Source organism: Sceloporus occidentalis, unplaced genomic scaffold (genome assembly GCF_023333645.1).
Source record: "Sceloporus occidentalis isolate IW3139 unplaced genomic scaffold, rSceOcc1.0.p SCAF_313, whole genome shotgun sequence".
NCBI classification, from domain to species: Eukaryota; Metazoa; Chordata; class Lepidosauria; order Squamata; family Phrynosomatidae; genus Sceloporus; species Sceloporus occidentalis.
In genome coordinates this window covers 418,902-440,863 of record NW_028317293.1, presented here as the reverse complement: position 1 = coordinate 440,863, position 21,962 = coordinate 418,902, and the positions used below count along the sequence as shown (strand labels likewise).

At 44.1% G+C, this 21,962-nt stretch overlaps 2 protein-coding genes across 3 annotated transcripts; one reads left to right on the top strand and one right to left on the bottom strand.

Moving 5' to 3' along the window:
• Positions 1–2,724: 2,724 nt before the first annotated feature.
• On the bottom strand, positions 2,725–8,351 carry LOC149274887 (sulfotransferase 4A1-like). Of its 2 annotated transcripts, none has more exons than XM_089505148.1 (7): positions 8,183–8,351; positions 6,264–6,394; positions 5,221–5,301; positions 5,001–5,127; positions 4,815–4,909; positions 3,913–4,051; positions 2,725–2,924 (listed from the first exon to the last, which is right to left on the bottom strand). In XM_089505148.1, exons 1-7 carry the CDS (start codon positions 8,349–8,351, stop codon positions 2,725–2,727), a joined length of 942 nt encoding a protein of 313 aa, XP_089361274.1. The 2 variants fall into 2 exon arrangements, with proteins under 2 accessions (XP_089361274.1, XP_089361276.1); XM_089505150.1 differs by having other exon boundaries at positions 2,725–2,837.
• Positions 8,352–12,760: 4,409 nt separating this feature from the next.
• Positions 12,761–20,526, top strand: LOC149274886 (patatin-like phospholipase domain-containing protein 2). Its single transcript, XM_089505167.1, has 9 exons — positions 12,761–12,947; positions 16,515–16,747; positions 17,159–17,224; positions 17,378–17,587; positions 18,031–18,091; positions 18,965–19,171; positions 19,372–19,504; positions 19,770–19,883; positions 20,244–20,526. The coding sequence occupies exons 1-9, from the start codon at positions 12,761–12,763 to the stop codon at positions 20,524–20,526; spliced, it is 1,494 nt and encodes a 497-aa protein (XP_089361293.1).
• Positions 20,527–21,962: the final 1,436 nt, after the last annotated feature.

The following is a 21,962-nucleotide window of genomic DNA, read 5'->3' as shown; positions in this document are numbered from 1 at the left end:
TATTTTTAACACCAGCTTCAGGAGGCGTGAGGCAGCAATCAGCTTCATGAGACGTTGGATTGTGCGCTTTAGGATGAGTGTGCAAGTATGTGTGTATGTGTGTATGTGTAAGTATGTGTGTATGTGCATGTATGTGTGTATGTGCAAGTATGTGTGTATGTGTATGTATGTGTGTATGTGTAAGTATGTGTATATGTGCATGTATGTGTGTATGTGTGTATGTGCAAGTATGTGTATGTGTGTATGTGCAAGTATGTGTATGTGTGTGTGCAAGTATGTGTGTATATGTGTATGTGTGTATGTGTAAGTGTGTGCAAGTATGTGTATGTGTGTATGTGTAAGTATGTGTGTATGTGCAAGTATGTGTGTATGTGTATGTGTGTATGTGCAAGTATATGTGTATGTGTGTATGTGCAAGTATGTGTGTATGTGTATGTATGTGTGTATGTGTAAGTATGTGTATATGTGCATGTATGTGTGTATGTGTAAGTATGTGTGTGTGTGCAAGTATGTGTGTATGTATGTGTATGTGTGTATGTGTAAGTGTGTGCAAGTATGTGTGTATGTGCAAGTATGTGTGTATGTGTAAGTATGTGTGTATGTGTAAGTGTGTGCAAGTATGTGTGTGTGTATGTGTAAGTATGTGTGTCTGTGCGTGTATGTGTGTATGTGTAAGTATGTGTGTATGTGCAAGTATGTGTGTATGTGTAAGTATGTGTGTATGTGTAAGTATGTGCAAGTATGTGTGTATGTGTATGTGTGTATGTGCAAGTATATGTGTATGTGTGTATGTGCAAGTATGTGTGTATGTGTATGTTTGTGTGTATGTGCAAGTATGTGTGTGTGTATGTGTAAGTATGTGTCAGTGGAAGAGTGAATGATTGTGTGTTGGTGTGTAACTGTGTGTTGAAATCATTATGTGTGAGTGTGGGGAAAACCAGATTTATATCCCGGGAAATACCCCGGTTATGTCGTACTGGAACACATGCGTGATGTCAAACACGCTGGATGGAATGTACACATGTAGGTCTCCCTCTCTAGTTTTCATATTATTCGCATCAATATTTTGTTACAGATTTAAAATAAGGGAAAATATTTTGCCCCCCCACCAAATCGTATTATTTATTATTTTAACCCATAATATCCCAACAGAATTTGCAACATAAATGAGCAAAAATATACAGAGTAACAGCGCCACCTAGTGGCAACCGACTGATCTAACAGCCTCACAAAAACTCTACTTATATATATATAAATATATATTTTTAATAAAAACATTTGAAATGAGGGACTGCGGGTACATTCTGGTCACCCACTCGATACTAATATTTTTCTATGGATTAAAACTGCAATAAAAATAATAAAAAACTGCATAAAAGTCCCAGGGGAGCCAGTTCTAAAAATCTCATCATCCCTGTAATCTCTTACAGAGGAGGGGCAGCTCACATACCACTAGGCAGGTAGATCTACTACAGGATGGGGGGCTCAGAGGCCCCTAGAGTAATTGCCCCTGTGCCCCTTGGCTAATCCAGACTCTTCATAACCGGGGCTGATTTTCTAAAACAATACATTCCAGGTCACCTGATGTTGGGCGTCACTCAGGATGAGGATTCCCACTCGCTTTACCAATGTCCCATCCACACTCAGGTCTGATCTCCATCTGGGCTTCCGGGAAAATCTGCCGATGTCCTTCAAATGCGACCCTTGCCAGGCTGGCCCCTCACTGTATTCGCCTCTACCACTTCTGCTGGGAGGCTGTTCCACTTATCCACCACCATCCCAGTAAAGTAAAACTTCCCTCCATTCCATCTCAGTCTCTGACCCTCTAGTGTCGGATTCCGGTCTCTACGCCTCCTTTGAAATAAACTTCCCTCCTGTCCTTTGTTAAATGTTTCTTTCCCATCCCCTCTCTCTCACTCTCTCTTGTCTACCCTGTCTCTCTCTCTCTCTCTCTCTCCCATCCCCTCTGTCTCTTCTTTCCCCTTTTTCCTTTCTCCCTGTCTCCCTCTTCCAACCACCCCCCTCTCTTCTCTCCCATCCGTCTCTCTCTCCCCCCCCCTCCTCTCCCCGAAGCCGGAGATATTGAATTATTTCTGTGCTCTGATACGAAGTAGATTTTGGATCACTACTGAGATATTTTTCTTCTCCGTCACTTTAAGGCCGCAGTGAGGGCCGTAAACGCGCGGAATTCACCGCAGGAGGAACACAGACAGGTCGCGGCCGGGTTTTGACGTATAGAAGATTTTATTTATATTCATTTATAACACAAACCATACGGCCGACGTTACGACAAAGCCCTGAGATTCACACACACCCGAACAGGCCTCCTGCCCCCCGAACGCAGCGCGCACGCTCGCCAAACATTCATTCCGCCTCCAGTAATAAGCGCTAAAAAATACACAGAACGTTACCCCGAAAGAGACCGCCTCACACGTACCACATACAGCAGAATTCTTACGCTCCAAAACAGCTGAGTATTTCCCCCCAAAAAGTTTTAACCCTTTTTGTGATGGAGCGCAGCTCGTTGATGAGCGGCGGGGGTGCATTAAGTGCTCCAGCACTGCAGGAGTTAACTGCCATTAAATAAGGTGACTACAGAGAGGCGAGCAGCGGTCTGGGGTTCGGTGAGAATATTACGCAGGGTGATTACAGGATATCACGCGGCGGGTATGAGGCCGGAAGCTTCTCTACGTAGTACACGGTTCTCGCGCATGCATTGTCTTTTTATAAGCTGAAGTCGAACGTCAGATCGCATTTCCCCATCCGCTGCTTGTAAATCAGGTCGAATTTGTCGTTCATCGACACGGTGAATATATCCTTCCAGAGTCCCACCCGGCCTGCGAAAAGAAAAATATCGCGCGTTGGTGAGAAGGACCACAGGGGACAAAGAGCGAAAGGTGTGGAGGTTACATGCGCGGCGGGGTCTGCGGGATACAAATAATCAGGAAAGATGGAGGGATCTCAATATGTCTGGCTTGGGGTAGAGAAGAGAGAGAGGGGATGGGAGAGAGAGAGAGAGAGAGAGAGATATGGGGAAAGAAAAGAGAGCGGGGAGAAATGAAAGAGAGGGGATTGGAGAGAGAGAGACAGAGTGGAGAAGATAAAGAGAGGGGATGGGGAGAGACATTTAACTACATAAATGGGTTTAACAAAGGACGGGAGGGAATTTATTTCAAAGGAGGAGAAAAATTACAACACTAGAGGGTCAGAGACTGAGATGGAATGCAAGAAAGTTTTACTTTACTGAGAGGCTGGTGGATAAGTGGAAGAGCCTCCCAGCAGAGGTGGTAGAGGGTAATACAGTGAGGGTATTAAACATGCATGGGATAGACATACGGATCCTGAATCTAAGACGAGACCAATGCCTGGTTAAGGTTTGAGTCGTTACAGCAGGAGAAACGGGCGACTAGACGGGGGCCGGATTGGGCCGATCTGCCGGGAGGGGGGGTTCTATGATTCTCCTGAAGCTTTTCCGTGATATATTTATATTTTTCTGCAGACGGGATAAACACGCTGCACTCCGCCGTCTGCACAGATATTATTGATCGGGTTACCATGCGCTTTTACTGGACGTTATAAACCTTCCCAGCACGGGAATCCTTCTCATTAATAATAAATACCCCCCCCCCGCTTATATTTTAGCCCCAAATTGATGAAAATGAAACACGAAACGCACGTCCGGATCAGTCCAAACACTCAATGAAAATTGTACTTTTATGGCGAGCCTTGGACAGCGACAAACCGGATTTTATGTCAAAAATTAGTGATCTTTAAAGGTTAAAGGGCAACTGGGGCGAAATCTTTTTTCTTCAGCCGTCTGGCAGTCAAAGAGTGAAAATATATATATATGCAGGACCCCTGGTTCCCCAAGGCGAGTCAGATAGTCAGGAGGTCACAGTATTTGCCCCTTACCCCGGCCCACCGGTAGCGCCTCCGCGTTGCAGCACTGGTCAATGAGCTGGTGGCAGTGCTCCACCGTCGACTCCAGCTGTGCTTTGTCATAGGAGACCCCCAGAAACCTCACCAGCTGCTCCACCATCGTCCCCAGATCCTGCAAAGACACCAAGACGAGCTCAACGTCGGAGGGCCGGACGCGGCGGGGGTAACATTACAACCAGCGTACTTATCTTACACACTCTAGAAATAAATGGGATTTGGACGCATAATACTTAGGGGAGAAAAGAGAGGGGATTGAAGAGAGAGAGAGACGGGGAGAGACAACAGAGAGGGGATGGGAGAGATAGAGAGATGGGGAGAGAAGGGATGGTAGAGAGAGAGAGAGGGGGGGGGTGGGAGAGATGGGGAGAGAAGAGAGAGAAGGGATGGCAAAGAGAGAGAAAAGAGGGGATGGCAGCGAGAGAGAAAGAGATAAGGAGAGAAGAGAGAATGGGGATGCGGGAGAGATGAGGGGAGAAGGGAGGGGATGGGAAGGAGAGAGACAGAGAGAGAAAAGAGAGAGGGGATGGGAGAAAGAAAGAGATGGGGAGAGAAAAGAGTGGATGGGGGAGAGAGTTATATGGGGAGAGACAAGAGAGAGAGGGGATGGGAGAGAGAGAGGGGTTGTGTGGGGTTAGGTTACACGCAGTCTACAGTTTTTTTATATTTATTTATATTAAAAATGTTTTTATTTATTAAAGAGTTTATTGCGCATAAACTGTTGTTTTTCGAAGTAGAGAAGTAAAGCTAAGAATTCCGTCCAGAGTTGGCTCGACTTGAGAAGACAAACGTTCTCCGCGTCTCTCGGAACCGCGTTTACGTTTCTATACGGTTCCCGAGCGTTCCGTTATAGAGACGGCAGGACCTGCCCCCCTCACCTTATGCATATCTTCATACTTCAGGAAAAGGACGTTGGAGTCCATGTGATGGTCCCAGAACTCCAGCACGTGTTCAAACCACGAACCGTAGCCTACTGCGGACAAAATTATTTCATTATTAGTATTTTGTTTTGCATTTTTTTTACATTTTAAGACACAGCAGGAAGACCAAAGTGGTTTTCTTACACTTGTCGTTCATGAACCTCCGGCAGAACTCCTGGAAAGTTCCTCTGTAACTCATAGTCCTCAAGGAGCGATGGAACTGATAGTAAGAAACAACTAAATCTTTGGGGTTCCGGGCCATATATATCACCTAAAAACATAAATAAAAAACAAACATAAATAAAAAAAACAGATTTACCACTTATAAGGGCTATTTCTGTCGAAACAATAAACAAAAGGTTACCTTGGACTTCCCGTTGTGCAAATCCGACGGCAGGAATCGGTACGGGAGGTGACTCTTTATAAGTCGGGGAGAGGTCAGCTCCTAAATAATAATAATAATCAGAAATATTGGTATAAATGTTCTGTAAATGATTTAGTTCTGCGCATGCTGAGAACATTAGTGATGATCGAGCCACCGGAACTATTTATATTAGGAAGTTATATCCATTTGTTGTGAAATACATGAGATTTTAAAGTATATCCAAAAGAAGCAGCAAGTAATAACCTCAGGAGGCATCTCCTCCTTCCAGAGACACTGGTGAACCACAACCTTCTCCAAAGGTATCAGAAATATTATTATATAATGCCCCCGAGAGCAGATCGGCTCCAGAAGATGGAGCTCTACCAGGAGCCACCAAGAGCAGATCTACTCCAGAAGATGGAGCTCTCCCAGGAGCCACCAAAGTGCACATGTGCTCCAGAAGATGGAGGTCTATTAGGAGCCCCAGCAAGCAGATGTCCTCCAGAAGATGGAGGTCTACAGGAGCCACCAAAGTGCATATGTGCTCCAGAAGATGGAGATCTACCAGGAGTCTCCACAGTGCAGATGCACTCTAGAATATGGAGGTCTACCAGGAGCCCCAGAGAGCAGATGTCATCAAGAAGATGAAGGTCTACCGAGAGCCCCAAAGGGCAGGTGTACTCTAGTACATGGAGGTCTACCAGGAGCCCCCAATGTGCAGATGTTCTCTAGAAGATGGAGATCTACCAGGAGCTTGCAAAGTGTGCATGTGATCCAGAAGATGGAAGCCCAACCAGAAGCCTCCAAAATGCAGATGTGCTCCAGAAGATGGAGGTCTACAAAGAGCTCCAGAGAGCAGATGTGCTCCAGAACAGGGATGTCTACCAGGAACCCAAAAAAGCAGATGTGCTAAAGTAGGTGGATGTTTACCAGGGGCCCTCAAAGAGCAGATGTCCTCCAGAAGATGGAAGTTTACCAGAAAGCCCCATCCTATGGCTGAATAGACAAGTCCATCCCTGCCATTCCATTAGCTATTCACTTACCTTAATAATATCCAGACCGGGCTGTGGATATTCTAGTACCGGGAGCTGCTCGTCAATGTTCATGAGACCAATTTCGTCTGGGTCTGCTCCCTGGCTGACTAGATACACCACTTCTTGCAGCAAACTCGTGCCTGTCGAGACATGGACCCGCATTACACTTCAGAACATGCCTGTTTCTAGCTACATATAAAGCTTTCTAAGGTGGTTTTGTAAATTGCATTTTTTATAAGAATGTTGCATTTTTTTGGGGGGGGGTACAGCGCTACGGAATATGATGGCACCATATAAAAGAATGATAAATAATAATAAGTCCCGGAAGCTTATGCAACGCTGCGTCTCTTTCTAGGCTAGTCAAGTAAAAGGCATCAACTCCGGTGAGATTGAGTTTACAAAACTTGAAATTGAGGGACCAAGAGACTGATTGGCAGGAAATGATTAGAGCATTAATCCAATAAACGGATGGAATTTCATGGACATTATTGATTTACTGAAAGGATTGCTGGGAACATCTAAAAAAAGCACAAACATTTTCTGTATTGTCCTAATATTGTTTTGGTTTTTTTTTATACTATTCTTTGTTGTACTTTTAGTTGTACTTTTAGTAGAAAATGTAAAACTGATTTACTTAAAAATACAATATGAAGCCAATTTCAGTGGCCAGGTGCATCCTGGGAAGCATTTTCCTTTTAGACATAAAGAAACTGAAACTAGCGGAAAAAAAAATAATAAAAAAAATGAAACAGAGTAACCACGGAACATGGACAGAATTTTAAGTTCTATTGTTTAATGCCAGGTCCAAACCATCATAACCCAACACCTAACCAATATCACCTAAATCCACATACTAAACCAGAATTTCAGTTACATTTTTGTTAACTTAAATCTAGAATTGCTTATTATTTTCCTTCACAAAACAATATAAAATGAATGCTATTTTTATCCACTAAAATAAAAAAATAATATAAAATAATAATAATAATGTAACAGTTTTATAGAAACTCAAAGATTCTAAACAAAGTAACTACATCACGTAAAAATTCATTTAATTATATACTATATTAAATTATATTATATAAAATGTAATTTAAAGTTGGCTTCCTGGTACATTATGGGGATTTATGCCAAAGCAATTAACTTTAACAGGGAAATCAGATTTTTTTTTAATTCTCAGAACTCCAAATTCTAATTCCATTAATGTGAGATTCTGGGGGACAATAATACCCCTGTTTGTTATAATTTAGGGTTAGCAAATATTTTTCTGGCCAAAAACATTTTTTTGCAAATTTTTAGCATTTTTTTAAAATTCAATTTAACACCTTGGCTTTGTGGTAACGATAATACTTTCAGAAAACATAAAAAATGTGAAATAATTGAAACGATTGTCATTATTTCTGTGTGCCCAGGTCTGCATTAATATTTACATACATTATTATTATTATTATTATTATTATTATTTTATTATTTTTATTGTTATTGTTTAGAATAATAATATACCATATGCTTGGATTCCATTCCAGCAGCACAGTGGTTAACACAAAATGCCCTGCTTGTTATTCACATGACGTCACTGTCTGGGGAGCCTGGTTGGTGGGTGATTACGTAATCCATATACCTCCACACCCAATTACCCCCCCTCCCATGTTTCCATTCTGCTACATTTCATCTCTTTCTAAATCCAGATCAAATCACAGCTAATTCCCCCCAAATAAAGGCCAGACAATTCTTAACAATCGGTGCATGATGCGCACATTCTAAATATCTACATACATCACATATGATGCTAATATACATGCACATGTATATGAAGGGCACATATGCTGCAGATATGTACAGCACAGACATATATACATCACACACACATGTATATACACAGACAGACACCTGCGCAGTCACTGAGTAATAAACAGGGGCAGATTTACCTGATTTGGGGTAGGTGACAATCCAGACATCACTGTTCCTGACTGAGAAATTAGAGATCTCCTCCATTTTGCCCCTGCAGAAGGGGGGCAGTCTGAGACCATTGAACTCAAAGTATTTGCTCTCAAACTCCCCCGGGGTGCTGGGGGTCTCTGCTTCACTCTCTGCCATACTCAGGGGGCGGGAGGCAGAAGGATAAGGCTACAGGGTAGGGCCAGTGTGTGTGCTGGGAGTAGGGGTGATTGGGGGCAGATAAGGAGGCTGAAGGTATTTTAGGAGTCCGGGTGCCGGTTAGGAGTCTCCGGGCAGGTTATGAGGCTGAGTGCAGGAGGTGAGGCAGCATGAGTCTGAGTGCGAGTGCAACGATCTGGCTGCTACTGATGCTGAGTGCAGGGATCTGGCTGCTACTGATGCTGAGTGCAGGGATCTGGCTGCTACTGATGCTGAGTGCAGGGATCTGGCTGTCACTGATGCTGAGTGCAGGGATCTGGCTGTCACTGATGCTGAGTGCAGGGATCTGGCTGTCACTGATGCTGAGTGCAGGGATCTGGCTGTCACTGATGCTGAGTGCAGGGATCTGGCTCGGTCCTCCGGCTGAGTATAAGGACCCGGCTGAGTCCTGATGCTGAGAGCAGGGAACTGGGTGATGTAATGTGGTCCTGAGGATGCAGCAGAGGCGTCATCGCGCACCTAGCATCAGGGATGCACCACGCATGCGCACTCCCTCCCTCGCTCCATATTGTCCATCATTAACAGAGTCTGCCCCGAAGGAGGCAAATCGCTATAGATCACACACAGCACTCCATGGCCACATCGACTGCTGGTTGGTGGGCTATATTATCAACAATGTTGTGGTTGTTTACATAACATATGGATTGTTTACCCAAAATTTTTACATTGTTATTTCACATTAAACATTTTTTTAAATTTTCAGTTCCATTAGCAGAAAACTTTGGAATGTTAGAAAAAATAAGCAGAGTTTGTGTTGAGGGGGGTTTGTAAAAAAAAACAACAAAAAACAGGGTCAGTCCCAGCCAAAAATCATCCCAAGACACCTCCATCTAACGCCCCTGTATGTAAATTAGGCAGCCCATATGAACACTGATGCCAAGCCAGCCCTGAATTCCCTCTGGTGCCCTCCTCAGGGCAAAAGGACAGAGGGCAAAAAGAGAGATGTGGCTTTCTGTCTCCCCACAATCACCCCTTTTTTATTTCACCTAATTATATCACTATTCATTTTACCCTCCACACAATTACCCCAGAATGATTCTTACATTGGCTGTCATTGGAAAAAATTACAGGGGGTATCACACTACCAAGTGCCCCCTGCTTGCCTAATGAGATGTTTTCTGTTACCCCAGGTCTGGCCCCTTTGTTTACTCAGTGAGCCCCACTTTGTTCCTAGGGACTTTTTAGGGACTGTGAAATGCAACTCCCATCATGCTTATTGATTTGCCTTACAAGGGAGGGCTGGGAGGGGGCAATTTCCCTAAAGGCTGCAGTGATTGAAAAATGTAAGTCCCACTATGTTTTATTCCTAGTTCATACTGCCTGTAGGGAGACAAAAGAATAGCTCAGTTTCAATCACCCAGCTGGACTCTCTGACTAATAAAAGTCTATGGAGGGACGGACTTCATTAGCATTGCCATAAAGCATCAGCTCAGTGTGGTGTTTGAGCCGGGAAAGTCACACAAAACCTCACATGACCGACAGCAACGGCGGCTCCAGGTTTGCAGATACAGGGAGTTTATTGGAACAAACAGTAAATTAAAGATTGGGGTCACGTCCTGAAGCTTGTTTGATTGTTTTCTCTGCAATTGTCTGTATAACCCCCAGTGGAACACGGGATTTACATGACAACTGAATCCTTTCTGTGCTCCCTTCCTTCTCTTTAAAACATGTAAGCTGCACATGAATGGATTTGCACTTTGACCCTGTTGTCGATTAATTAGAAATTAAGATGCTTTATTATTTGTGGCCGCTTGGCTGGATTTGCCCCCGGGCCTGAATTTTGCCAGCCCTCCAGCAACTGCTGTTACCCTCCATAATAACTAAAAGGGTTAACCTGCTGCGAAACACAACTCCTCCCACAACTCCCAAATCCTCCCATTGCCTGGCTCTGACTGCCCATCTGGCACTGAAAGAGTGGAATGCATAGATAGGCGTCCCCAAATATAATATATAATATGTTATATATAATATTACATATTATATATTACATATTATATATATTATATTATATATAATATGTAATATATAATAAGTTATATATTACATATTATATATATAATATACTATATAATATGTAATATATATTATATATATGTTACATATTATATATTATATTATATATATAATATGATATATATAACATTTATAATATAATGATTTATAAACCAAGAAACATAACACTTCTGATCTCATGTCCTTAATGAACAAGATTCATTAAGGAGGAACATGTGCCCCACTCCCCCATATTTTCTGAAGGTGCCCTTCGTATACCTCCCAAGTGTCCCGTTTCTCAGGACTGTCTTGATTTTCAGGCACTGTCTCCGGTAGCTGCCTCACTTTCCCGCTTTTGATAAAATAATTAAAATTTTATGACGCACAAATAGCCGATTTGGGTTCTAATAATTTTATTGAAGTCATTATGTAATAGAAGGAGTCCGGCCAAAGTTCAGAATTACCCGATACTAATCTTTCTTAGTAAGAGTAATCCAGAGTCAGGCCACATGACGGTCCGGATTCATGGGAGTGGGCATCCCAGATGCAGATTACCTGAACTGGGATGGGGCAAAAAAACTATTTTCTTAGCAGATCCAGGCCCGGGCCGGTGCCGGCTGATCTAGAATTGAAGAATGTTTCCTAAACAAAGGAACAAACACAATGTTACAAGAAATAGAATCACCGGCGCAGGAAGAACGCGACGCCATCGAACATTCTACTGAATCGGCCACACGTTATAAAGAGCCGGCCAACTCCAACCATAAAGATTCTCCTGCCAGAAGCACACGCCTGGCAGACCTGGTCAGGGTGAAGACCAAGTCAAGATACTCCTGCGCTGGAGACCACCTGTCCATCCCAGGTCATATGTCAGAGGTCCTGTTTTTTGGGCCGTAACCCTCCCACTGTCTAAGCAGGGACAGTTAGCAGGTATGTTGGTTTGTGTGTACAGCACATGTAGCGTGTGTAAGGTATGTGTGTACAGCATGTGTAGCGTGTGTATAGCACGTGTAGCGTGTGTAAGGTATGTGTAGATAGCATGTGTAGCGTGTGTAAGGTATGTGTGTGTAGCACATGTAGTGTGTGTAAGGTATGTGTGTATAGCGTGTGTAAGGTATGTGTGTATAGCATGTGTGGCGTGTGTAAGGTATGTGTGTGTAGCACATGTAGCGTGTGTAATGTATGTGTGCATCGTGTTACGCTGAGGGATGAGACAGCTGTTTCTGGATTTGGAACTTTGTCCCAGACCTCCCGATATTTCTTATAGTTAAAGATACGCAGCAGTTAAAAAAACAAGAGTAAAGTTCATCACGCCAGAAAACGCTGGTTATTACCCCATTCTGATAACATAAAATTATCGCGGTGATACCCGGCAGTAACACCCAACACGCAAAGAGACCGAGAAAAACACAAGTTACTGGGAGAGATAGCAGGAAGAACAGAGCCGAGACTTCTGTGACCTGTCAGCAACACACCAAGAAGCTGCAGACCTCATATGTGATGCAACATCCATCACAATTACCTCATCGGGGGCTTCAACGGAACTGAACCCCAAGATTGTTTAATGTGATGTACTGACTTAGTAATTATGGCTCTAATATCAGTCGTTATGGAAACTGACTGGTTAGTAGTCTACAGGTGGCTGATGGGTTCAGGGTATAGTCTATAGGTGGCTGATGGGTTCGGGGTATAGTCTATAGGTGGCTGATGGGTTCGGGGTATAGTCTATAGGTGGCTGATGGGTTCAGTGTATAGTCTATAGGTGGCTGATGGGTTCAGTGTATAGTCTATAGGTGGCTGATGTGTTCACTGTATAGTCTATAGGTGGCTGATGGGTTCACTGTATAGTCTATAGGTGGTTGATGGGTTCACTGTATAGTCTATAGGTGGATGATGGGTTCAGGGTATAGTCTATAGGTGGCTGATGGGTTCACTGTATAGTCTATAGGTGGTTGATGGGTTCACTGTATAGTCTATAGGTGGTTGATGGGTTCACTGTATAGTCTATAGGTGGCTGATGGGTTCAGGGTATATAATAAGGGCGGCTGATGGGTTCAGTGCTCTATCTATTATTTGCCCCAGCAGGGATGTGTCTGCCCCCCAGAGTGCAGTATGAATGATGCTTTGCACTGTTTTGGTGACAGGAGGCAGTGACGTCACTGCAGGATGCCCTAGCAGGCAGAGTTGGGAGCTGGTCTCTGCTCCCGCTCTGTGATTGGCTCACCGGAGTCACACGTTACATGCCGGTTGGGCGGGTCCTGACAGTCCAGTTGTCGGCCCTTTAAATCCCCGGAGAGCTCTGTCTGCCGGGACTCCGCAGTCTGACCGCCCGGGCTCTCCGTCTCTCCGCCGCCGGGATGTTTGATCTGGATCGGACCTGGAACCTGTCCTTCGCCGGCTGCGGCTTCCTGGGGGTTTATCATGTCGGGGTGTCCAGCTGCCTGCAGGAGAAGGCCCCTCACCTCATCACAGGGGCCACCAGGATCTATGGGGCATCAGCAGGGGCCCTCAACGCTGCTGCCCTGGTGTGTGGCTGCTGCCTGGGTAAGTTGCCTCCTATGCCGCAGCCTGGGCACGATTACCCCTCTGTGCAGGAGCCCCCGCCTCTACCCGTTAATGATTTATAGGGACCCCCATAATATGTATCTCAATGTGACCCCCACCCCAGGCAGGGATCATTTTATTGCCACAGGCTCAGTGACTCTGATCAGCACCCTTTCACTGCCATAGACTGATCAATACAAGTGCAGAGCCAGGAGATTCCTGGAAAGCCCTAACCCCCCCCCCCCCTAAAATAACTGATAGGGTTAGAGAAGGATTTAACCTAAATCCAAGGAAGAACCATTGTGCAGCGCTGCGGAATATGATGGCGCTATAGAAAGCGACAAGTAGTAATGCACAGATCTGGGGTTACACAGTCTGACTCCTTCAACCCCCTCCTGCTGTGATCATATATTAGACCCCCAGTCAGTGTTTTTGCTCCCAGTATGTTATGGTTGATATCCCTGCTTGAATGCAGGTGACTCAATTAAGTGTAACTTTAAATAATGTCAAGGTTTCCATGACAACCGGTATTAGAGCCATTTGGGTGACACATTTGGCGAGTCGCTACATAGAATCTTCTTAAAGGGTTATAATTTAAAGAGTCGGGGGCCGCACATTTAGAAACTCCCCGGTTATGGTGATTTTTGGCTTATTGTGTGAAAAATCTAAAAGTAAACATTTGCAACGTAATTCCTGTAATGCACTAAATGTGTAAAGCGGCACATTGCATAAATTAATATTTCATTAAAAAAAATGTATAAAATTTACCGCCGTGTCCGAAGCCACGGCAACGCATGCGCGACAGAAAATGTTGTTTTTTCCGTTTTTAGACACTTTAGGAATTTATTATGAATATTAATTAGATATTCTCTGCAAGTGCAGATAATAAATTGTATGAATCACTTGGATTTGATTATTATTATTATTATTATTATTTGTTTTTGTTTGAGACAAGGTGTTCCAAAAATAAATAAATAAATCTCAAAATGACTTAAAAATTTATAAAACAGCGTAAATGTCCCAGCTATGATTCCAGATCGCGTCCCCAAATTATTAGAAACGTATATTTTACCATTTAAATTTGGGATGTTTTAAGTTTTATAATATATTGTGGACGGAATCCTGCGGGATCCTTACTCGGGGATCAATATATATTTTTAAATTTTATATATTTTTATATTTTATTTTTATTTAAATGGAAGAGGCTGATAATTCTTCTGAAATCCTTTTTGAATGGCGGGTCTTAGGAATGTGGCAAACATCTGATTCAGCAGTGATCTGATTGGACGAGAGCCGTGAGCTGACTTGTGGGTGGAGATTCTACCCCCCCCAGGCTGGGGGTTATTGTCGGTTAATGCCCTAACCCCTGATGTCACCTTCCCTGAGCTCAAAACACTGTCCCCAGTTACAAAATAAGTGTGTGTCCTGCTTTAACCTTTTGGCGTCTGCAGGCGCTATATATTTACGCAAAATGTTTAACCCTCCTTTCCAAATTCTAACTCTTTTTTCAATGGGTTTTATTTCAGCGAAAAAAATAAATAAATAAATGACAGCCTCCAAGCAGAGGTGGTAGAGGGTAATACAGTGAGGGGATTAAACATGCATGGGATAGACACACGGCTCCTGAATCTAAGACGAGACCAACGGCTGATTAAGGTCTTTACAGCAGGAGAAACGGGCGACTAGACGGGGGCTGATCTGGGTCTTTAGAGTTCCAATAAAAGTGAAGTTTAGAGGGAGGTAGATATATGGTACGGCCTCCCGGCAGAAGTGGTAGAGGAGTATGACTGTAATAAGGATTCTTCTATGTTGTAGCTGAAATCTCTTTAAAGCTGCTGTTCCACCTGCTCTGCTGAATTGAGATAGGCCGTCGCCGTAAAAAGTAAAAAGGTGCTTTTAAAAGTTTGTTTTTTCTGTGATTGAACCTCCAGAGGAAGGAATGGGGAGACAGATCTGCCCCCGAGAGGGCAGTTCATGTTTGGTGGCTCCTTTAAGGATGTGTTTTGATGCTGATAACGTTTGGTTCCTTTAAGGACAGTAAACAGAGGCCATAAATCTAACCTTTATGTCGCGTTATCAGCTGCTGATTGTCTGCGCTGCTTATCCCAAGAGGTAAATAAGACCATAAAGATATCGGACCCGCCCGGGGTAAAGGTGGGATTCATACCCCCCCCCGTCTGGTCACACCGTCCGAATCCACCTCCTTCATGTTCTCTTCTGATTTAATGATATATTGGTGTCCCGATTGGTGCTTTTCTCCCTGCTTTACCACAGCAGGAATCCCTGCTTTACCACAGCAGGAATCCCTGCTTCAATACAGGTGCCTGCATTCAGAATATATTTACCATAGTTTCCATAACAACCGTTGTTAGAGCCATTTGGCTGCGGCCATTGGTGATCCAGGTGATGGGTTATTCCAGGGTAACCCTTATGGTAATACTGATGTGTGATTGGTTGCCTTTGACCTTTTTTTTTTTTTTGGCGCTGCGTGTAACGGAGACGGTACGGAGACCATATCCAGAACGCCGGGGATCTTCCAAGAAACGCCTCGCTATCTCTGCGTACAAAGATCATCCCGTTTCAGACGCGTCGGCCAATAATCTGCCGGAGTCTCGGCTCGTCCATGGAACGGAGTCGCTCTACAGGGAGCCGATCCCAGAAATATCTTTATAGACGTCCATTGAGTGTAAATCTATTTTTGGATCAAACGAAGAAACAAAATCCTCGGACAGGACGTCGGCGGTCTTTTTGGTCGATTTGCTTTTCCTAGTAATTGTAATTTATTTTTTCTTGGTAAACAGAATTCAGTAAAACCCAGAATTTCTGTTACGTTTTCTTTCTCTTTGTGTCCTTTTATCGCATAAATTCACATAACATTTAAAATTGAGTGATTTTTGTTACGTGATTAAAATGAGCAAGTCAGGTTTGGGTACGAGTCATTTGTCTTTTCCAGACCTGAAACCCAGAACCCGCCGGCAGATCGGCCCATTCGGCCCCCTGTCTAGTCCGCCTGTTTCTCCTGCTGTAAAGACTCAAACCTTAATCAGTCGTTGGTCTCGTCTTAGATTCAGGAGCCGTATGTCTATCCCATGCATGTTTAATCCCCTCACTGTATTACCCTCTACCACTTCTGCTGGGAGGCTGTTCCATCTATCTACCACCCTCTGTAAATAGAGCTTTGGTGCCTGGGGAAGTGTCAGAGGCCCTGTGGACATCACATCAGGTTCTGTAAGCAGAAGAGGGCAAAGGGGCATTACCAGCTGTCCCTCTTGTTGCCCCGTTGATGTTCGACCTGCCCTTTACCCAGAAAAGGGGTCTCCGGGTCCTTCTGCATCTCGCGGTCACGCATGTTGTCATCCGCACTAAACTCTCCAATCCATAGTCCGCATCTTACCTGGTCATTAATATACATTTAACCCTTTACACACCTCCTACCCCTTGGAGAATTGTTTTGGCGTTGGTTTGCGGGGCCGGACGTTGGAGTTGCCGTGGCGGCGGGATTGCGGATGTCGGTATGTTGGGGTTTGTATTCTACACCCGTTTTTAACCCCTGAATGTTCTCTGCAGCTCAGTGCTGTTCCGACGTGATGGAGGTGGCCAAGGAGGCCAGGAAGAGAAACCTCGGCCCCCTGCACCCCTCGTTCAACTTGGTCAAGATCCTAAAAAACGGGCTGTACCGGAACCTGCCGGACAACGCGCATGAGCTGGCGTCGGGCAAGCTGTGCATCTCCCTGACCCGGGTGTCCGACGGGGAGAACGTGCTGGTGTCCGACTTCAGCTCCAAAGAAGAGCTGATCCAGGTGAGTCCTCCCAGAGAAGCCTCGAGACGACTACTTTATTTTAATAGAACCGTCGTTCCTAGAACTTCCCAGAAACCACGTAATGTTTCCCATCGTTTAGCGTTTTTTCCGGGAACACTTAATTGCCATGTGACCCGGAAGTCAGCGGCTGATAGGCTGTTGCCAAACGCGCTGGAAAAACTTCTCCAATGTTCTCTGTGATTAAATATTTCGCTTTCCTAAAACTCAACAGGGTGATTGTGTTTTTTATATTTTTTTTCTAAATATATATATATATATATAATTTTTTTTTTTTTTTTTAACGAATTTGCCCAAAAGTTATTGCTCTGCAACCAAAACCTGTTGCATCCTATCGGCTGCGGCTACCGGAGAGTTAATGTCTGACTGTCTCCTTCCCCCCCCCCCCCGCAGGCTTTAATCTGCAGCGCCTTCGTCCCCATATACTGCGGAATCATCCCCCCTTCCTTCCGAGGAGTGGTGAGTGTCCTGCGTCTGGCGGAGGGGCAGATAAGGGATGTTTGCGCACCTTTCAGAGGGGCAATTATTGCTGTCCTCTCGGGCGGCCGGACTACAAACCATCGCTTTTTGGTTATTCTGCGTATTTGATAATAAACGTTGCGATCTTTTCAGCGTTATGTAGATGGCGGAATCAGCAACAACTTGCCGGAGTACGACCTGAAGAACACGATCACCGTCTCTCCCTTCTCCGGCGAGTCGGACATTTGCCCCCGAGACAATTCCACCAACTTCCACGAGCTGAGGGTGACCAACACCAGCATCCAGCTCAGCCTCCCCAACCTGTACCGCCTGACGCGGGCGCTCTTTCCACCGGAACCCAAAGTGAGCGCACCCTTCACTATTCTTAGAATTATTCCGATTTAAGGTTTTCACAATAGTGCCCCTCCCCCGACACCGGCCGCTGACCGTTGGCGCCACATACCCCCCCCCCCCCCGATCTGCCTGTCCGGTGGCAGATTGGGTCCTGAGGTATACGGTCGCCATCGTGATATCGGGGCCACATGCTCCAGTTTCTCCATCTTGACCCAGAGAATCCTCACTCCTACTGGGGGTTTCCAGGTACAGTCAGTTGGCCGCTGGCCTTAAAGAGCCAGGGCCCTTCAGCCAGGCTTTTAAGCCCTTAAAGCTGCAGCAATGCCCTTTTTTTTTTTTCCTGTTTTTGTCGGCGCATCCCGGATGCTTCCGTGTTCTGACTCTGATCGCGCATGGTTTCTGGCCGCCGCCGCCTTATGATTCATTTCACGGTCGCTGAATTGTTTCCGCAGGTTCTCGGAGAGATGTGTCAGCAGGGATACAACGATGCCCTTAGGTTCCTAAAAGACAACCGTATGTCCCGGTTCTCCTTACTTCTCTAAAATGTCTCAATTTTCATCGCTCTATCAAATCTCTGAAACCTGATTTCTGTATATATGTGTGTGTAATATAAATATAATGTGTGTGTGTGTGTGTGTATATATATATACCATGTGTGTAATACAAATATAATGTGTGTGTGTGTGTGTATATATACCGTGTGTGTGTGTGTATATATATATAATATTAATATTATTGGGGTGTGTGTGTGTATATATATATATATTATTGGGGTGTGTGTGTGTATGTATGTATATATATATATATGTGTGTGTGTATGGTGCACGGTGTAGGCTGCTAATTCTTTAACATCTAAAAATTGGCTGAAGTTTGGAATCCGTGGATTTTTTTTCCCCTTAAAATTCAATTATTATTTATTCAATTATTCAAATTGGCTGTGAACGGCCACGCATTTAACTTTAAAGCATTCCTTACGTTGAAACTAAATACGAGGTTTATTGTGGCCGTTTGGTCAAAGGATGAATAGAGGAGACCCAGAGCTTCCATGCCTATATTATTATTATTATTATTATTAATAAAAAAATCTCTCGAGTCTCCCTCTCCACATTTAAAGTGCCCTCGCTATGAAAAACGTCACACAGTGATGGATTAAAGGGAATTTTACTGATTTTGTGGCGTTTCTGGTAAATAAAATATTTTATTGCGCAAACTCCACATACGTAAAGCCCCGACGATGTGGACTGTATGCGAACCCGCGCATGGGCAGCCCGCGGCAGCCGCTGCTTCTGAGATACTTGGCTGCATCTGATCGAAAGGCTTTTGGAATTCAATTTCTTATTTTCTTGTGTTTTATATATTTATTTTTTTTTTGCCCCTTTATTGCAGACCTTCTAAGCGTTCCCGCTCCTTCCACGGATCCGCTCCTGAAACCCACGGAACCCTCGGCTGCTTCGCGCTGCGCAAGCGCGGAATGTCTGGTATCCGGCAGCCAAAAGGACAACAAAGCAGCGGAGTCCCAGCAGCCGCTGAAGTTTCCTCCCTGGCCCCTGGATAAGCGGATTATGGAGAAGCTGCCCCCTGGACTGGTCACTGGTAAGTCGTGCCGCCCATAGCCTCCATCATTCTTTCGCTGAGCATGATGGGTGTTGCCTTTCATTCTTGGTCACCCAGTGAGCGCTAATTCTTGTACTCTTCTACTGACTCCTGCACCTTCACGTATGTTCTATACACTATCCTCCACACGTTATTCAAATGCCTTTAAAGGGTTAATCCCCGCTGTGCCCCTTCTCCAGCTCTGAAGGACGCGTGTAAGGAAAAAGATGGCCTCTATAACCAGATATCCGGCCTCCTGCCGCTGCGGGTCGCGTCCTACATGGTAATGCCGTATACGCTGCCCGTGGAGTCCGCCTATTCGTTTGCTTTACGGTAGGACCTTGGTGTTTTGTGTGTTACCATGGCAACAGCTAGGGTTTAAATGTCAGTCTCTATTCCTCGTTTGGGTTATTGGGGGGGGGGGGGCGTCAGCCTTTTAAAGGGACGCTCCCTCCGTTTTATGCATCTTTGGTAATCCATGGGGGGGATTCTACTGAATCCCCCATTTACCGCGCCCCCCCCAGCTACACACATCTCCCGTGGGTCAGGCATTGGGGTCTCCCTTTTTTTTTAATAAACTTAACTCTTTGTCTCCCAGGTTAGTGGAATGGTTTCCCGACATTCCCGATGACGTGCGTTGGATGCAGGAACAGATGCGTTCGGTCGCCGGCGCGGTTTACTACCAGGCGAAAAAGCGCCTGCTCCCGGCGAGGTGCGTCTCCCACATTTTTTTTTTGTCCGCATTAATTAATGACTTGTGAGACTTCTAAGCAGCGGTGAGATCCTGCTGCTGCGGGGCTTTCCAATGGCTGCAGCGATGTATGACATCCCAGTGATGTCATCGATGTCAGCAGCCAATGGAAACTCTTAGTTCTTCAAAAACACAATAAGGGTCGGCCAACTGGAATTCCTTGTATTAACGGAACGAAATTATAAAACGAGTTACGGGAAGAGCTGCATGCTGGGATTTTTTTTTTCCTTTTTACGACACAAACAGCAGACAGATAATTAATTAAAATATTTGAATATTTTATTTTAATTTTATATATATATTTTTTTATTATTTTTGCAGCCCGCCCGTCCGCAGCACCCTTCGGAAATGCCTGAGCCTCCCGCCTCGGATCCATCAGGCGTCCGCGTTTTTGTCGGCCAATAACTGCTCGTCGATGGACCTGGAGGGTTGGGTTTTTGACTTTTCCAGCCCCTCCTCGGGCGATATTCACGGGCGAGCCGTTCGCGTGGAGTTCCCTCCCTGCGAGACGTCCTCGCTCGGCTTGGAAGAAGACGACGACTCGGGGGTACAGATGAGCTTCTCCTGCGATGACCTGGACACTTCCCCGGAAATAAACCTCTAGCCAAATAATAAAATAAATAGCCGAGTGCTGGGACTTCCTCTGTTTAAAGGACCGTGATCTAACGAAGCACTCGAAAAACGATATCCAATCTCCTAACTAAATCAGCCTTTTTTCCCCAAAAAATACATTTATATAATTGTCCTAAAATTGGAAACAATCCACGTGAACTGAAAACAAACAAACAAACAAAACATTTAAGAACTTTTCATTTTTAGTCCCCCCCCCCCCCCCCCCCCCCCCGTTTTATCACCAGTGTCCTGCTCTTTCCGATCTCCTATGCTGTTCGTCGAATAGTTACGGCTGGGGGGGGGGGCGCTCTTTTTTTTTTTTTTTTTTTTTTCCTGGTTCAGCTTTATAGGCGACCTCGGTGCTTTTCACTTTTGGATGTTTTTCATATCGACGACGGGCCCGTGTCTTGAATTTCACTTCTTGGGATCAGTCCTGACATAGATACCTCTTCACTTCTTCTTAAATTATATGTAAATAATGCAATAAATACAGATTGTGAATTTTATTACGGAATTTAACCAAAATAAGAGAGAATTGTTTTACATATTATTATATATTTTAATTACCAGCTGTGTGAATATTTCAGTCTAGCACTTCAATAATCTGACTCTTTGGTTTTTTTAGGCACTGCATATCCCTTAAGTGTTTGTTTTTTTTCTCCCCATCTGTCCTCACTTTCTACCCTTGCTAAATATTAAGATATTTGGGAGCGGATTAAATGAAAGTTTTTGTTTTATGCATCTGTGGGGTGAATAACTTGAAATTTAATTTAAAGTGGCCTTTTTTGTCTATTTTTAATACTTTTTTTGTGCAAACCTTAATCCCACTTTAGATTTTCTCTAAGGAGAGGATTTAATGTCTTTGCTTTTCCTTTCGTGTTTTGAAGATGTTTACATTTTTTTTCCCTTTTTTTTTTTTGTGAATTTAAATGTCTATTTTTTCCCCCTGTCTTATTCTGTAACTACCCTCCCCCTACGTGGTTAACCTGTAACTTATGGAGTTCTGTCTTAATGCTTCAAAACCCTTTTTTTCCATGCGGAATGTTGCGTCTCAGATCGAAACTAACATTATTTTTATATTTAAGTATTCTTGTTAAATTACCTTATTTGGAAAAAAGTGTATATATTTTTTTTTTCCCCCGCTACAGATGTTTGTAAATGTATTCACTCAATAATAACACATTTTGTTTTTTACCTGATTTATTCTTCCATCTCAAGACTTATGTTTGCAGTTTTTTTTTTTTCCCCTTAAAACATAGGAATTCTCAAAAACAGAATAACGGAACTTTACTGGACTAGCAGTGATTATAATTGTTGAATTGTCCAATGTGACTGAATAAAGAAGTATCATTTCATACCTGTGTTTGCGCCTGGGGGTCTTCTACAAATACTATGTTATTATTAATGTATATGATGTGCGCTCGCAAT

Bases quoted from the DNA above. Each gene is read 5' to 3' on its own strand.
- LOC149274887 (XM_089505148.1), bottom strand. From the start codon at position 8,351: ATGGCAGAGAGTGAAGCAGAGACCCCCAGCACCCCGGGGGAGTTTGAG. The intron at 4,910-5,000 runs GTAAGAAAACCA...TTTTGTCCGCAG, and splicing joins GAGGTTCATGAACGACAAGT to TAGGCTACGGTTCGTGGTTT. The intron at 4,052-4,814 runs GTGAGGGGGGCA...GTGTCTTTGCAG, and splicing joins AGTATGAAGATATGCATAAG to GATCTGGGGACGATGGTGGA.
- LOC149274886 (XM_089505167.1), top strand. From the start codon at position 12,761: ATGTTTGATCTGGATCGGACCTGGAACCTGTCCTTCGCCGGCTGCGGC. The intron at 17,588-18,030 runs GTGAGCGCACCC...TTGTTTCCGCAG, and splicing joins TCTTTCCACCGGAACCCAAA to GTTCTCGGAGAGATGTGTCA. The intron at 19,884-20,243 runs GTGCGTCTCCCA...TTATTTTTGCAG, and splicing joins AAGCGCCTGCTCCCGGCGAG to CCCGCCCGTCCGCAGCACCC.